Source organism: Dermacentor andersoni, chromosome 3 (genome assembly GCF_023375885.2).
Source record: "Dermacentor andersoni chromosome 3, qqDerAnde1_hic_scaffold, whole genome shotgun sequence".
NCBI lineage: Eukaryota > Metazoa > Arthropoda > Arachnida > Ixodida > Ixodidae > Dermacentor > Dermacentor andersoni.
This window is the reverse complement of record NC_092816.1, coordinates 153934608-153950140: the sequence shown is the minus strand read 5'-3', so window position 1 is coordinate 153950140 and position 15533 is coordinate 153934608. Positions and strand designations below refer to the sequence as shown.

Genomic DNA, 15533 nt, shown 5'->3' with positions numbered 1-15533 from the left:
AGGGTCAAACCTTCCTTGTGCAGCTGGCTGTAACGTTGCTCTGCAGCATGAAGCCGTCGAGAAGCAAACGACACAGGCGTTCCTGGCCATCTTTGTCCCGGTGTGCCAGGACGGCTCCCACACCGTACGGCGACGCATCTACGGTAAGGACAACAGGCTTAGCAGGATCGAAGTGCACCAGCACTGGAGCCTTGGTGATTAGCTCCTTGCTGTGCTGGAAGGCCTGGTCCTGCTCCTTCTTCCAGACCCATTGTTGACCATCTCGAAGCAGAAGATGGAGCGGCTGTAGATGCTGCGACAGGTTCGGCAGAAAACTCCTGTACAAGTTGATGAGGCCCGGGCAGCTCTGAAGCTCCTTGTTCTGGGGCTTAGGTGCCTTGAGCGCCACATCAACTTTCCAGGGAGCCGGGGCTAGGCCTGCCTGGGAAATGACATGTCCCAAGTGCTCAACGCTGGGGGCTAGGAAAACACACTTTTCCAGCTTGAGCTTGAGGCCGGCGTTCTGTAGTCGTGCCAAGACGTTGTGCAGGTTCTGCAGGTGGTCCCCGTCATCGCTGCCAGTAACGAGGATGTCGTCCAAGTACACCGCCACGTGCCTCATGCCGCCGAAGAGGTTGTCCATCTCCCTCTGAAATATGGCTGGGGCCGAGGCCACGGCAAACGGTAAGCGCGTGTACTGAAAGAGTCCCAAAGTTGTCGATATAGTGACATACTTCCGGTAGGCATCCTGGAGCACCAGCTGCTGGTAAGCATCTCTGAGGTTGAGCTTGGTAAACTTTTGTCCACCGGACAATGCTGACCAGAGATCTTCAATCCGGGGCAGCGGGTACTTCTCGACGGGTAGCGGGTAGCGACGGGGTTGATGGTAATTTGAAATCCCCGCAGATCCTGACACTGCCATCTCGCTTGAGGACTGGCACGATGGGAGCGGCCCATTCAGATGTCTTTACGGGCACCAGGATGCCCTCTCGCTGAAACCGTTGCAGCTCCTGGGTGACCGCGTCCTTCAGGGCGAACGGCAGTGGGCGAGGCTTGAAAAAACGTGGCCGGGCTCCCTCAGGTACATAGATGCCAGCCGTCATGCCGGCAAATGTGCCCACCCCTGGCCGGAAGAGGGACTTGAACTCTGTCAGGAGGCTGGGGACGTCTTGCACCACATGCAGGCTGGCTTCCTGGTACTCTGGCAGACAAACGCCCAGTGCATGAATCCAGTTTCGGCCCAGCAGCGTCGGCGACGACCCCTTCGTTAAGTAAAGGGGGAGGGTTGCCTCCCTGTCGCCAAAGCGAACGCTGACCTGTGCCTGACCCTGGACCTGGGAGAGTTGCCCGGAGTAGCTGTGCAGCATCACGCCCGAAGCCTCGACGGACACGCTGGGGAAAGTACGCTTGAAAAGTTTCCCGGCCATTACTGACACGCTGGCCCCTGTGTCCAGCTCCAAGGAAATGGGGTGCCCGCTGATTTCGACGGTCAGCATGTACGGCGCTAAATTCTTACAAGAATTTAGCTTAGTTGGGGCCACTTGTATGGGGCACATTGCTCATTAATAATTGCTGAGTTTACTGGTGTTGTCGAGTCCATGGACATAGCGAGTTTTGTAACTCCTACTGGAAATGCACCCATAAGCCTTTGGGACAAATTTGCATGTTGCAAGTACATATAAACGGAGCCGTGAATCTTGCCTTCTTCTGTTTTAGTGTGCGGACGTTGAAGTCGAAGAATGTCCTGATGTTGGAGCCAATGTGGAAGTTTTGATGGATTTGAAGCAAGACGTGTCAGATGTTCCAAAGCCTGCAACAAAGGGCGAGCATTGTTATTTCTGCAGTGCATCGCCGAGCGATGGGTCGGATATTTCAAACCGTACAACACGGGAGGTGCGTGTAGTTCAGTAGTTTTCTTGCAGTCTGTGGCAGGCAGGCACTAACTGCAATTATGTGTTACTTTCTAGCAAGCGTTACGATGCCTGATTGACCACAACTACTGTTGGACACCTTACGGTGTGACGCAGACTGAGGAAACGACTCCTGCGACAGGGCATTCTCAAGGTAACATTTCAAACTGGACAGAGGGTTGCTCACCACATGTTGCAATGGAATAAACGTTTGATGTGGTTTTATTTGCAGCTGTGCAGGCAAACTTTTTACTGAAGGCAAGGAAAACAAGAACGCTAGGAACGCAAACTTAGTCGTGGAGTTGGACCTCCAGATGACGGGCTGTAGTCGACATGTATGTTGTTCAATTCCTCAATGTCTCAGAGTAATGCACTAAACAAGACTGCCTACTGCTGTAAATACCTACAAGATGTTTGAGCCAGCACAATATAGTTTATTTACGTAACATGTCTAATTTCTTTTACTTTCACCTACGTGTGCTTCTTAAGGTTTCTTTTTTTTTTTTGTATTGTAAGTACTTCCGTAATTGCATATCTTTTCCAGCAAGCTTGCTCCATGTTTCTTTAAACGGGAGGCTCAATAGAAACGATGAAACAGTTTGGATTAATAGAGCGTCCTTGCAGAGATGAACTTTCACTAATTTCGTGGTAATAAGCTGTTTGTTAGAAGAAAACAAAAATGGTCAAAGCATACCCTATAATGCGGAATATAGGTCAAGGTGGAGTATAGGTCGATCCCCTTACATTGAAGCATAGAAGTCAACATAAAAATTATAAGGCACAAAACTTTGTTTTGTTTAGTGGTGCCGCCAGACTCGTCACCTGCTCATTCGTCTGAGCTGTCTGAACTCTCGCCCGAAGACGACTGCTTTTCCCTGGCTGCGTCCCACAACATGTCATCCTCGGTGCCGTCCAAGGAGTTTCTAATGCAACACTTCTTGAATGCCTGCACCACCATATTGTCGGGCAGCGAGCGCCAAGCCTGCGACACCCATGTGGCCACAGTGGCGAGAGGTGGCCTGCGCAGCCGGCCGGTTGGGGTCGTTGGGCTGTCGCCGGCCATCCACTAATTATATTGTTCACGGACACGGTCTTTAAAGGGCTTCTTGAGCACGACGTCCAGTGGTTGAAGTGTTGAGGTCATGCCTCCCAGAATGACGGCGAGTTCCGTCCTCCCGTCGCGGAGTGCCTGCTTCACACGTGCGGTCAAGTCAAGTGCCTGCGAAAGGCATTCAAGACGAGCATGCTCGGACACCGCAGGAGTGCGCCGAGTCGCCGATTCCAGACGGTCTTAGTCCAATTGAGCATGAGTTGCTTCGTCCATTTAGCCCTTTTCATTCACGCGAACGACAACATCGCGCGGGAAAGCCTCTTTCGGCAGCATCTTCCTCTTGAAGATTATGTATGGGGGCAGCTTTCTGCCGTCTACAGTACACGCGAGCATCACCGTGAAGCGCAAATGCTTGTTCCCCGTAGAAAGAAGCTTGACTTCTTTTGCGCTGCGTTCGCACACTGTGGTGGGCGACGGCATGTCAAACCACACCGGCATTTCATCAGTGTTGCCGATCTGTCCCAACATGTAGCCATGCTGCTGCCGGAGACTGATAACATAGCGCTGGAATTTGACCAGTTTGTCCTCGTATGCCTCTGGCAGCTTCTGGCAGATTGATGTGCGCCGTCGAAGTGCGAATCCCTTGCGTCGCATGAAGCGACGAGCCCTATAAATGGAGCCCTTGAATTGTTCCTTGGGAAGCCCGGATTCTTGGGCGATGCTCGCGGGCGAAATCTGCCACCTTGTCTTCGAGCTCCGGGTGCACCGCGCGGTGCCTGCGAAAGGACGCCTTCCGCGCGTTGCAGGCAGACAGCTTGACTTTCTGCGTTCGCCAGTACCGGACGCTTTTTCCTGAGACGCCAAATTGCCGCTGGGCAGACATGTTCCCATGCATTTCAGCATATTCGAGGACTTTCTTTTTAAACACTGGGGTGAACTGACGTCGAGTACTCGTACTCATTTTGCGGGTTGTCGAGAAATTAGCAACGCCAGGAACGATCGCTGCACAAAAAAGGGATGATGGCGTCTGTCCAACTGCGTAGGCCGCGTTAACGTTGGGCCGCGTGTGTCACCAAGGAGGCGATAACGATGCGGATGCCGAAAGGTCTGCGCTCCTACATGTTGCCAGACGACTATTTATGTTGTGCCAAGGGCCGGTATATAAGTCGAGGGGTGACCTTTTAGTGATATTTTTTGGAAAAAACCTCGACGTATATTCCGCACTATACGGTAATTTCTGAATTTTGCACTCTACCCTCATGGCCAATGTGCCAGTGTGATGTCACGGATTGCAAAGGATTTTTTCTAAATATAGCTCTTGTGGTTCAGTAAATGTTCTTGAACCTTCCCAAGTTCTGTTTCTGGCTCTCTTAGAATATGATGCAGTCTGCCCTTACTGATAAAAAATTATCAAGACCTGAGCAGACCGCGTCAAAATGCATGATGTTGCGGCAAGCTGATGTGGAAATTTCGGCACTGCGTCGCAAAGTGCCATTCGTTTTTGCCCCTGTTCTGGCTTACAGAACCTCTTCTCACGGTAAGAACGGCCTTTCTAGTTTGGTATTGCTGAAGAGTAATTTACTAACACTACTAAAATAGTCTTCGTTTTAAGTGTCCCTTTAAACTTATTGGGCACCTCTGCTGGGTGAACGGCTGGCTGTGACATGTGGCACAGTCCAAGCTCTCCTGCATGCACTTGGAATGCCCACTAGTCATAGCTAGCCTGGTTGTATAGAGAGAAAATGAAACTTTGGATCTCGTAGTGCCTCGGTGTCTCTTGAGGGCCACGCCAAGTCTGAGAGCCCATGCTTCCGTAAACTGCAGGAGAAGCCCACACTGGTGTCAGCAGCTGCCGAAAGAAAATGAAGTTTTTGAGACTAGTTGTTTGAGCTCGTGAAGCTGTGTGAAGCATGCTGGTCACCTTAAAGGAATATGCACAGTTATGCACTTTCTGTGGGCATTTTCTGTGCTCGCGTGTGCAAATCATTGTAATGTAGCCAACCTTAAGCGAGAGAGAAGCACGCTTGGGGCATTGTCTCTTGTGGTTGTTATCAGCTTTGTGTTGCTAGCTTGGAAAACATACTGCGGCTGCTAAGGCTAGGCAAGGTTGCAGTGGCCGCAGCAGGTACATGTTACCTGCGCCAAAGTTGTTTCTTCCAACCTGCTGTGCAGCATGTCGTCTTGCTTCCGTCTTGTCAAACCTGAAAGGAATTACCGAGCACAATGAAATCTATCATTATCCCTGAAAAAAGTGACGCATAATATCAATGTAGAAAGCTGTTGGGCTATCTTATGTGCTTTGCTTAGTGCCGCAGTCGTACATGCTTTCTAAACAGCAACAGTCGAAGCCAGTTATTATTAACAGGCTTGTGTGCTGAAAATAATTTGTTATATCGGGTAATTCAATATACCCAAACTGTGCTGTAACAAACTTGTCCGAACTTTTGTGATGTGTTCATAATATGCAAATCTGCCATATTCAGTGAGCAAAGAAGGAATTAGTGAAAGCTTAACTACGTGTAAGTAGGCATTAGTTTTTGTCTCTGACTTAAACCGTTTCTCAGCATCACTATGAATGATGTTCTCGATGCACTAGGTTGGGTAGGATTCTGTAGACGTGCTCCAATCCACTTCCCTCAATGTCAGCGTAGTTCGTTGTACCACATTCACTACAAAAAGTGGATCCTGAGGTGTCAGGTGATCCCCTGAGCGAACGCTCGTGAGTTCGATACGTACCGGGGAATCTCATTGATCTGATCTTAACAGGAACTGGAAAATGTAACCTACCATCCGAAAATAGTATTATCCAAGGCAAGCTCCAAAAAGTGTGAAAATAGGTGCACTTGGTGGTAGGCGCAATAGCAAAGGTTCGTGTGTCATCGAATGATACTCCTTCTCATAACACGTTTTGCACAGCAGCATCATTCAACGCCAGATGAACCGCAGCCAGCGCACTTTTATTTAGCAATGTGGAAATAGCTTTTTACTTGGCGCTGAGATTTCTTCTTTTCGATGCCTGTAAAAAAATATTATTCTGGAAGTTTAAAAAAGATGCTGCCGTTTCCTCACTCAGCAGTGGCGCACAGCTGCAGCACTGTTTTACTACCTGCCGTGCACCGCATGCAATTTTTCTTGCAATGTGGCTGGGGCTTAATGCGCTGTTCGTGGGTTGTTGGAACATTATGTAAGCAGGTCCACTAGAATATAAAGCTACGAGTGTTATGAATGTCACTAAAAGTACACTCCTGCTGTCGTATCCAATTGCAGATGAAAACGGGATCACAGTCAGCATATGAAAATACATACCTCATATGGGACGTTGGCCTGGAAAAGAAGAGGAAACACATATTATCCCGAAAAATGTATTATACAGAATCGTATCAACGAGATTACATTGTATAACCAGTGTCCAGTTTCTTGTGAGGGAGTTATCTTGCATGATTATCGGTCCGTATGTTTCGCACATGTACAGTACAGAGGATAATTCACTTTATCTGGGTTCTTCATATTCAGGTTCAAGTGCAATAGGTTTGAGAATTGGCATTTCGGCATCGGCAGTTTCAATGTTCAAAGTGAAGCAGCCAAACATCATTTGTAGGGGTGCCAAAATCGCACCACTACACAGAACGTTAATTCTTCGCAGGTCGAAGGAAGCCTTGGGTGTTGAGTGCTGGTCGCATCATAGGATGCCAAGCCCATCTTTCAAGGCAGCCGCACAGACAGCTAAACGCTTTTCTGATGGTCGTGACTGACCATGTAACTGAACATGACCTTGACCGAACATGTAACGACAATGAAACACAGCTGACAAACACTGCACCACCAGAATCCAGACAAACGTTTGCGAATGACAGAACACAACATGTGAGAGGGGCTTATGGTAGCAGCTGAACTTTACGTCCTCGCCTTTCTAGACACTTCAAGAGCTGCAATGTATTGCAAACGACAGCGGTGTGAATGCCCCCTTGTAGAGCAGACGCTGAAAAAAAGGTATGTACTGTAAACGATAAAGTAAACGAGAGTTTCCTTTCTTCGCTACACGACTACAACACTAATTAGGAATTTTGTCTTTGTTGAATGAAACCAAACTCTGCCATTTTAATTAACAAGCGATATTTCTTTCCCGTGGTTCGTTCCCTTCTCACATAGGCGCTCTTCAGTTGCCGCTCCCATGATTACCCTTGCTGATGTCAGTTACAGTTTGTTCTGGACCGCTTTTCGCTCGAAGCTTCGAGACCCATTTCCATTTGGAGGGATCTTGGTGTGTCATTGTCAACTTCTTGTCTTGCGGCTGAGCCTGAGGATGCCAGTCCGCCACATTTTGATAGAAATTAAATGCAGAAGGCCCTTGTACTACGCATTGGGTGCCCATTAATAAACCACAGGTAGTCAAAATTAATCCAGAGTTCCACCACCACAGCGTGCCTCATGATCATATTGTTGTTTTGGCATGTAAAACCCCAGAATCTCTGTGTCACTTTCTCGTCTCATTCGACTGTTTGTGCTGTTAAATGTTCATGATCCTGAACCGACCAGGCCACAGACAAGCCATAACAATGTTCAAAAGCTAATGAGCTTTATGTGATGTCTGTGCAGTAGCCTAGCGTGCAATTCTGCAGGATTGTATTTTGACTGCGCTGCTAAGCTTGTTCTCTTGCGAAGTGCTACCTACTCCATTGTGGTTACGAAGGAACTAGCGTGAAAGGCTGCCTGATCATTTGAACAGCAAGGCAGACTTTGCGGCTGCTGGAAATTCTTCAGCATAGTAACTCACAGCTTTATGGATTTTACAACAAACACAGTGTTGATCACTTGGCACAAGTGCAGCTGGGAGAGGCAAGTAACGTTATAGCTGCAGTTTCTTTTCTTTTTTTTTTTTGCTGAAAGGTCAGTTTGCTAGGTTGGTTTTTATCATGAATGTGCAAGTGAAAAGTGACATTAGAACAGAATACTTCTGTTTGAACGAAAAGTAGAAACAGAGCAGTTCCCAGGCTAATAAGTTTAGAAGCAGCACATTCATTTAGACGCATATGATGGTAAAATGAATCGGGGAGCCGAAGTCCTGTGACATCATGATCATTTTCCTAACTGATAGACATGTAGGTGTAAAAAACCACGTGCCATCTCATGAACCGGAAACACATTCAAGGTTTGAAATATTCCACGTCTCGAAGCATGTTGCAAAGTGCACTTGGTTTAGCCCTTCAATGGACAGCATGACAAATATTTTTAACAGCAGCTTCGCTGCACCGTAGCAGTCAAATATGACTACTACTGCATGTTTTTGTGTAGCTGCGTTTCTGCACTTCATTTGAGAATTTCTGTAGGCAATTTAATTTTTACAATAATGCGGGCAGCGGAACCACCAATTGGTGCCCGCAGCATTGCACAATTTTTGATGTGGCACGGTCGTGGCGCAACCTCCTTTTTTTTTGTTAGTCGGTGGCAACACTTGCATTTGTCGCCGTGTTGCGTTAACCAGATGTTTGCAGGAGCGCTGGCACTGCTGGCTTGCTTATGCCTAGAGATCCGGCAAGCACTTGGGCATTGGAGAGGAGCATGGTAGGTTAAACCAGAATGATTTACACTGAAAGCATCATTTACTTTGAATTGTCATGAAGAGAGGAGGGCCTTCAGACCTCTAAGCGATTCATTGAACTCAAGATTGGTAGCAAAAACCTAGCCTGGACCACAGCTAATGCTTAGAACATTCACATTATACGCTTGTCACTGTTGTGTGATTTTTTAACCTCACTCATACACCATGGTTAGATGAGAAATGCATATCCTTTGAGGCTTTCCAAGAAACATCTGTTTTCTTAGAGCTCTTGCAATAGTCAGAAGCCCTGGAACATGATGTCTGGTATATAGGGTGCGCATAAACTCAGTGGAAACTTGTGCTGCTTGTATGGTGTACTATTGCATGCTGCTTCAGATCAGTGATCTAGTGTAGAAGCATGCTGCTCCTGAACACTTTACAGGCTGCCATGAGGAGGTATGGAAGTGGCCAGCGAAAGCAGAAGGCACATATTACATATGTCCCACTCAATCAAAATGACCTAGCCGGATGGTGGGCCCCGCTTCTATACATTTTCCAGCTTTCCTGTCTGACTTGCGGAGCAAACCTGATTGAGAATGCATTTGTGATGCTTTACCCTAAATGAAGACTTGCTAATTGATCAGTTACCCCTCTAATTCAATTAATGTTTTATTTGTGGTTAACCCTTTCGGGGTAGATTTTTATCGCCATATGCGACCGCCCAGGATAAATTTTTTTTATTCCAGATTCCAATTCTTCAGAAGGACCTATTTCGAAAAAAATTTACCGTAATTTTTCAAGGGTGACTGTAAAGTCAGAAAAAATATTTGTGTTGGTATATATGTATAAAAGGAAATAAAGAATTAAAAATTTGATGCATTGTTCTACGCATAGTTCAAGGCTTAGAAAATGTGCACACGAGAATACTTCGCAAGTCTCAAATGTTCCTGCTCTTACACTAATATTTTTGTCCATTGCGTAATCGAACTGCGTAGGTGAGTGCACTCAAGAAAACTGTCTGGTTATGTGCCTGTCAAAAAAGCGAAACGTGTGACAAACTTCCGCTAATCTTCTTCTTATCGCCAACCAGAGGCAATTTTCGCGACTCTCCGAAAAAAAGAAAAGGAAACGTATGCACGGCGGCATCCTTTCTATGCGCATCCCTGTGAGCACTAAACGAGTAAGAAACAGGCAGTCTCCCTTTGAGCGATTAGCAATAAGATAGTCATCAGTATGGCAAGCCCAAGAAGGTGAAACTGCCTGCGGAACAAAACCCAAACTGCCGACCCGCCCAAGTGCGCGCTGTTGGGGTCTCGGTGCTGACGCCCGTTATTGCCAATGGGTCGCAAGCCCCAAGGGTAGCGTTGGCCTGGCGGCCTGGGGCACTGGAAGCATCCGAAGGTCCCGGCAAAGCATGAGAAGACTGGTAACAGAACAACTTGTTTATTCAAACATAGCAAAAGAGCGGCCGGTCAGGTCGACCGAAGTGGAGAGACGGGAGAGCACGTAACTCAACAGTACAAATCGGAGCCTCTCTCCTGGCGTCCGGGGGCAGCTGCTCTTATACTCTCGGCGTCGCGGGCCAGAAGGAAGGTCACGGGATGAGCCCACGCGACGGCGGAGCATGAGCCCACGACGGCGCGCACGGTCGAGCCGAGAGACATGGTGAGCCGAGTGTAGTGACGCATCGCCAACCCGCCGACGGACAGACCTCCTGGCACCTCACTTGGGGAGCTCCGCTCCCCGGCTGCCGCGCATTGACAAGCGTGGGCACACACACACACACGCACACACGAAGACACGTGGCACTGAAACACGCCTGGACACGCTTGGCGGGGAGGCGTTGCGGCGGCGTCGAACGGGCCAAAATGTCCGCCGCTTTGAACGAAGCCCCGGCGTCCGTTGCATCCGCGCCGGCATTTACCGCGCGTTGTAGGCGAAACGTAACAGACCGCCCCGCCGGGGGAAGGAGATCCCGATGGTCAGGGGACTGCATCCGCTGTCCGGAGGGATGTCGCTCGATGAAGCTCATAACCGAAGTCGGGCGTCCTTTGGCGTTTCTTGAGCGCAGCGCACAGAGAAGGCCTCGTTCTCACGTTCAGGTTCACACAGGACACTGCAAAGTGACTTCGGGAGAGTTGACATTTTTGTTCTCGTTTCCGGCAAGCGTTAGAACCACGCCTGAAAGTCAACCGCTCAGTCAGCAAGCACGGCACAACCCTCACTAAGCCCTGCCAGGCTCTTTCCCCTTTTATACTGCTGCCTAGTTCCTTACAGTAGTTTAGCAGCACTCAGAACGCGTCCACAAATCGGAAAATTGCACTAGAAAGCACATCATCACTTTGAAACACTACACAAAAGCAATAAGTTAAAAAAAATCCTGCCTCAGGAAGAAAAACATCAGTAACAAGCAATTTTGAGGCTGATTCCCACGTTAGGGGCTTCGACTTAAGCCATCGGCGTTACCGTTGAGACTCCCCTTTTTGTAACGCACCTCAAAGGAATATTGTTGCAAAGCGAGGCTCCAGCGCAGGAGGCGGCCATTTTTGGGAGAGATGGTCTGCAGCCATTGGAGAGGGCAGTGATCCGTCTCAATGATAAACCTCGAGCCAGCTAGGTAACATGACAATTTCTGAACGGCCCACACGATACACGCACACTCTTTCTCGGTGGCGCTATACGCCTGCTCACGACTCGTCAGCTTACGACTAGCATACAGGACGGGGTGTTCTACTTCTCCATTTTCCCGTTGGCACAGTACAACGCCCATGCCTCGCTCACTAGCATCGCACTGAACAACGAACCCTTTTGTGTAGTCGGGCGATCGTAGCACAGGCTGGCTTGTTAGGGCGCTCTTTAGGGCGCTAAAAGCTCTTTCCTTTGTCTCGTCCCAGACGACTGTTTGCGGCTCTGTCTTTCTTAGAGCATCCGTTAAGGGAGCCGCGATATCAGAGTACCTGGGGATGTACCTCTGATAGTAGCCGGCGACACCTAAGAACGACCGAATATCGGTCTTCGTGCGCGGTTGCGGGAAGTCTCGCACAGCGGCCACCTTTATTTCAGAGGGGCGGCGACGACCCCGACCAATCACGTGTCCGAGGTAGACAACCTCGGCCTGTGCTAACCGGCACTTGGGAGCCTTGACTGTCAAGCCCGCATCGCGCAGGCGGGTTAGCACTGCCCGCAAGTGCGCCATATGCTCAGGCCAGGATGCGGAGAATATCGCTACGTCGTCTAGATACGGTAAAGCGAATTCTTGCTGTCCCCGCAACACTTTATCCATGAGGCTCGAAAAGCAGTATGGCGCGTTCTTCAAACCAAAACTCAAAACTTTAGGACGGAATGTCCCCATTGGTGAAATGAACGCCGCATACCTACTAGCCTCTTCTGTAAGTGGAACCTGCCAATAACCCCTGACAAGATCTAGGGTGGAAATAAACTGAGCGCTACTCACTCTCTCAAGGCGCTCCTCGATGTTAGGGATCAGATAAATTTGATCCTTAGTGATGGAATTAAGCCTGCGGTAGTCGACGCAAGGACGAGGTTCCTTGCCCGGTACCTCAACTAAAATCAAAGGGGAGGTATAATCACTCTCACCCGCTTCAATAACACCGAGCTGTAGCATTTTCTTTACCTCAGCCTCCATAATATCGCTCTGGCGGGGTGACACCCGGTACGCCTTGGATCGTACTGGCTCTGGGGAGGTAAGTTCTATGTCATGAGTAAGGACAGAAGTCCTACCAGGCCTCTCAGAGAACAGACCTTGAAACTCTTGTAAGAGCTGGTGTAATTCGGTTTTCTGCTCAGGCGACAGCGATGCTTTACTTATTAAGTCACTATTGACTTGATCGGTGTCTTTCCTGTTCGTCACTGAGCCTAGTCCCGGAAGCTCGACCGGAAGCTCTTCTAACTTTCCCGCATCGGGAATTTCCTCTCCAGTATCTGGTGCCTTTAACGCTACAGGCGCAATTTTATTCAGTTCGGGCGTGCTCTGAATACCGGCTTCCTGCGCCTTTGACCCTTTTTCATCGTTCAACAACGTCGGCCCCGCAACTACCGCCTTTGCAGCGAGCTCCCGAACCTTCGATCTGGTTAAGGCCTGAACGCTAGCCTCACCAAACAAAAGCCCCTTTTCGAGCAGGAGGTGATCGGACCTGTTCGAAAATAGGTACGGGTACTGGGGGGGGGGCAGCATAGATGACACTGCGGCCTCCGTCTCAAGTGCTCCGAAAGGTCCTTCAATAAGCACTTTTGCTACCGGCAGACACACGCTATGAGCTTCCACTGCTTGCTTGATCCATGCGCACTCGCCCGTGAACATATCGGGTTCTACGTAAGAGGGGTGAACTACATCCATTGTAGCTGCGGAATCGCGAAGCACTCGGCACTCTTTCCCGTTCACGAGGAGGTCTCGCATGTAAGGCTCGAGAAGCTTGATGTTCTCGTCAGTGCTGCATAATGACAAAAACACGACTTTTGTTTTTGTTTCTGGACACTGCGCCGAAAAGTGACCCGGCTTCTGGCACGTATAACAAACGCGCGCTTGCCTCGTCTCGAACCGCTTTCTGCGTTCGGCTTCGGTTGCCGCCGTCTCCGTACGTTCGGTCGGACTGCTTTCACTCGCATCCGCACTACGTGTATCCCCCTTTGCTCTCATGGGTGTGAACTTCGGCCTCTCAAACTTGGAGCCAAATTCACCCTTTTGACCGTCCTTAGCTCCGCGAGCCCGACGCGTCACAAACTCCTCGGCTAACTCAGCGGCTCTAGCCACCGTACTAACGTCTGGCCTATCCAAGACCCAGTACCGCACGTTCTCAGGTAACCGACTATAAAACTGTTCTAGCCCGAAACACTGCAGAACTTTCTCGTGGTCACCAAACGCTTTCTCTTCTTTGAGCCACTCCTGCATGTTTGACATAAGCCTGTACGCAAACTCTGTATATGACTCACTTTTGCCTTTCTCATTTTCACGAAACTTCCGACGGAACGCCTCCGCTGACAGCCGGTACTTTTTTAGCAGACTCGATTTCACTTTGTCGAAATCCTCTGCCTCCTCTCTCTCCAAGCGAGCGACTACGTCGGCCGCCTCGCCGGGTAGCAACGTGAGCAAGCGCTGTGGCCACGTTTCCCGAGAGAACCCCTGCTTCTCGCACGTTCGCTCAAAGTTAACCAGGAACAAACCAATGTCCTCTCCAAGCTTAAACGGCCGCATCAGGTCAGTCATTTTGAACAATACTCGTTCTCCTGCACCGTGTGCCTGACTTCCATTACGAGCGCGTTCCATCTCTATCTCGAGACGCTTCAATTCCAAAGCGTGTTCGCGCTCTTCTTTTTCTTTCTGCTCTATAAGTTCGCGCTCATGTCTTTTTGCCCGCTCCTCAATGGTCTCAAGGCAATCCGACAGCTCGTCATCTTCAGCTTCTAACTCAAGAATAGCCCTTAGCAGTTCTGGTTTTCTGAGTTTGTCTGAGACATCCAGACCCAACTCTCTTGCAAGCTCCAGCAATATCGGTTTGCGCAACGACTTCAAATCCATGGCTGCTCTGAATGCTGCTTTCTCTACTGCCTACTATTGTCTTGCCGCAAACTAACCCGGCAGCAACGACAACCACAATTACCAGCTCTGTTTCTGACACTAACAAAAGCCTGGCAAAACTCAGAAGAAGAAAGTCCCGCACTCACCAAACCTCGCAGCCAAGAATTCAGCGCAGTCGTTCCGCTGCAGGCAACCAGTCATCACACAGGGCTCGTTGCACTGCTCCCGGATGGTCGTTGTGCTGCTCAGCATACAGTCAACCGCATCTCTTCGCTGCTGGCCTCCGTTGTCGCGATCTCACCGCTGGCAACCAGTTGTTGGGTTCTCGGTGCTGACGCCCGTTATTGCCAATGGGTCGCAAGCCCCAAGGGTAGCGTTGGCCTGGCGGCCTGGGGCACTGGAAGCATCCGAAGGTCCCGGCAAAGCATGAGAAGACTGGTAACAGAACAACTTGTTTATTCAAACATAGCAAAAGAGCGGCCGGTCAGGTCGACCGAAGTGGAGAGACGGGAGAGCACGTAACTCAGTACAAATCGGAGCCTCTCTCCTGGCGTCCGGGGGCAGCTGCTCTTATACTCTCGGCGTCGCGGGCCAGAAGGAAGGTCACGGGATGAGCCCACGCGACGGCGGAGCATGAGCCCACGACGGCGCGCACGGTCGAGCCGAGAGACATGGTGAGCCGAGTGTAGTGACGCATCGCCAACCCGCCGACGGACAGACCTCCTGGCACCTCACTTGGGGAGCTCCGCTCCCCGGCTGCCGCGCATTGACAAGCGTGGGCACACACACACACACGCACACACGAAGACACGTGGCACTGAAACACGCCTGGACACGCTTGGCGGGGAGGCGTTGCGGCGGCGTCGAACGGGCCAAAATGTCCGCCGCTTTGAACGAAGCCCCGGCGTCCGTTGCATCCGCGCCGGCATTTACCGCGCGTTGTAGGCGAAACGTAACAGCGCCAATGCCCGAGCGGTAGTATATAGACGCGCCGGAGCAAACTAGCTCTAAAGCAAACCATGCAGAAAACAGAGGGAGGCGCGAGAAAAAAATTCGCTGTATTCCCATATAATAGCAGCACATGCCAGGAAAGAAAAAGTTTGGAAATTGGCATGCTTCTAAAGGTACAGACGGCGCCGTAAATATACAGCATGGACTATTTTGGACTTGCTCGTGCTGCCGTATATTTACGTCATTGACCCTGAAAGGGTTAATCAATTGAGGTGACATCTGCAAAATCAGGCAAGTTTTGCCATCTGCACTTCACTTTTGCCAATCATAAGAATGGATACAACAGATTGAGGTTTAGTGTTCCAAGGTGGCTCCTGTGGGTCTTTCTCAGCACAGCAAGCCAGTCGCTGCACACTGTATGCTACTTCAAGCCAGTGGAGTAAAATCCAAAACCAAGCGATTGTCTCTTCAGTACAGCTGACATGATTATTATTACTTAAGGGGACGCTCTACATACTGCCACAGACTGTTAACAAGCTTCCTTGCTTTTGTTTCTGAACTTTTGTT

General features: G+C 49.7%; 1 protein-coding gene across 2 annotated transcripts in view; it reads left to right on the top strand.

Moving 5' to 3' along the window:
- Nucleotides 1–9354, top strand: part of LOC126524588 (uncharacterized) — a 51233-nt gene extending 41879 nt beyond the window's left edge. Inside the window, exons 7-11 of one of the 2 annotated variants that reach the window (XR_011893480.1) lie at nt 1696–1872; nt 1947–2043; nt 2122–2224; nt 4315–4477; nt 6208–9354. Coding sequence is in view for 1 of the 2 variants with exons in the window: in XM_050172887.3 (XP_050028844.1) it covers nt 1696–1872; nt 1947–2043; nt 2122–2183 (336 nt within the window). In the remaining variant the exon portion in view is untranslated. The remainder of the gene's footprint in view (nt 1–1695; nt 1873–1946; nt 2044–2121; nt 2225–4314; nt 4478–6207) is intronic. The other variant, XM_050172887.3, reaches the window with a different exon arrangement.
- The last annotated feature ends 6179 nt before the right edge of the window (nt 9355–15533 follow it).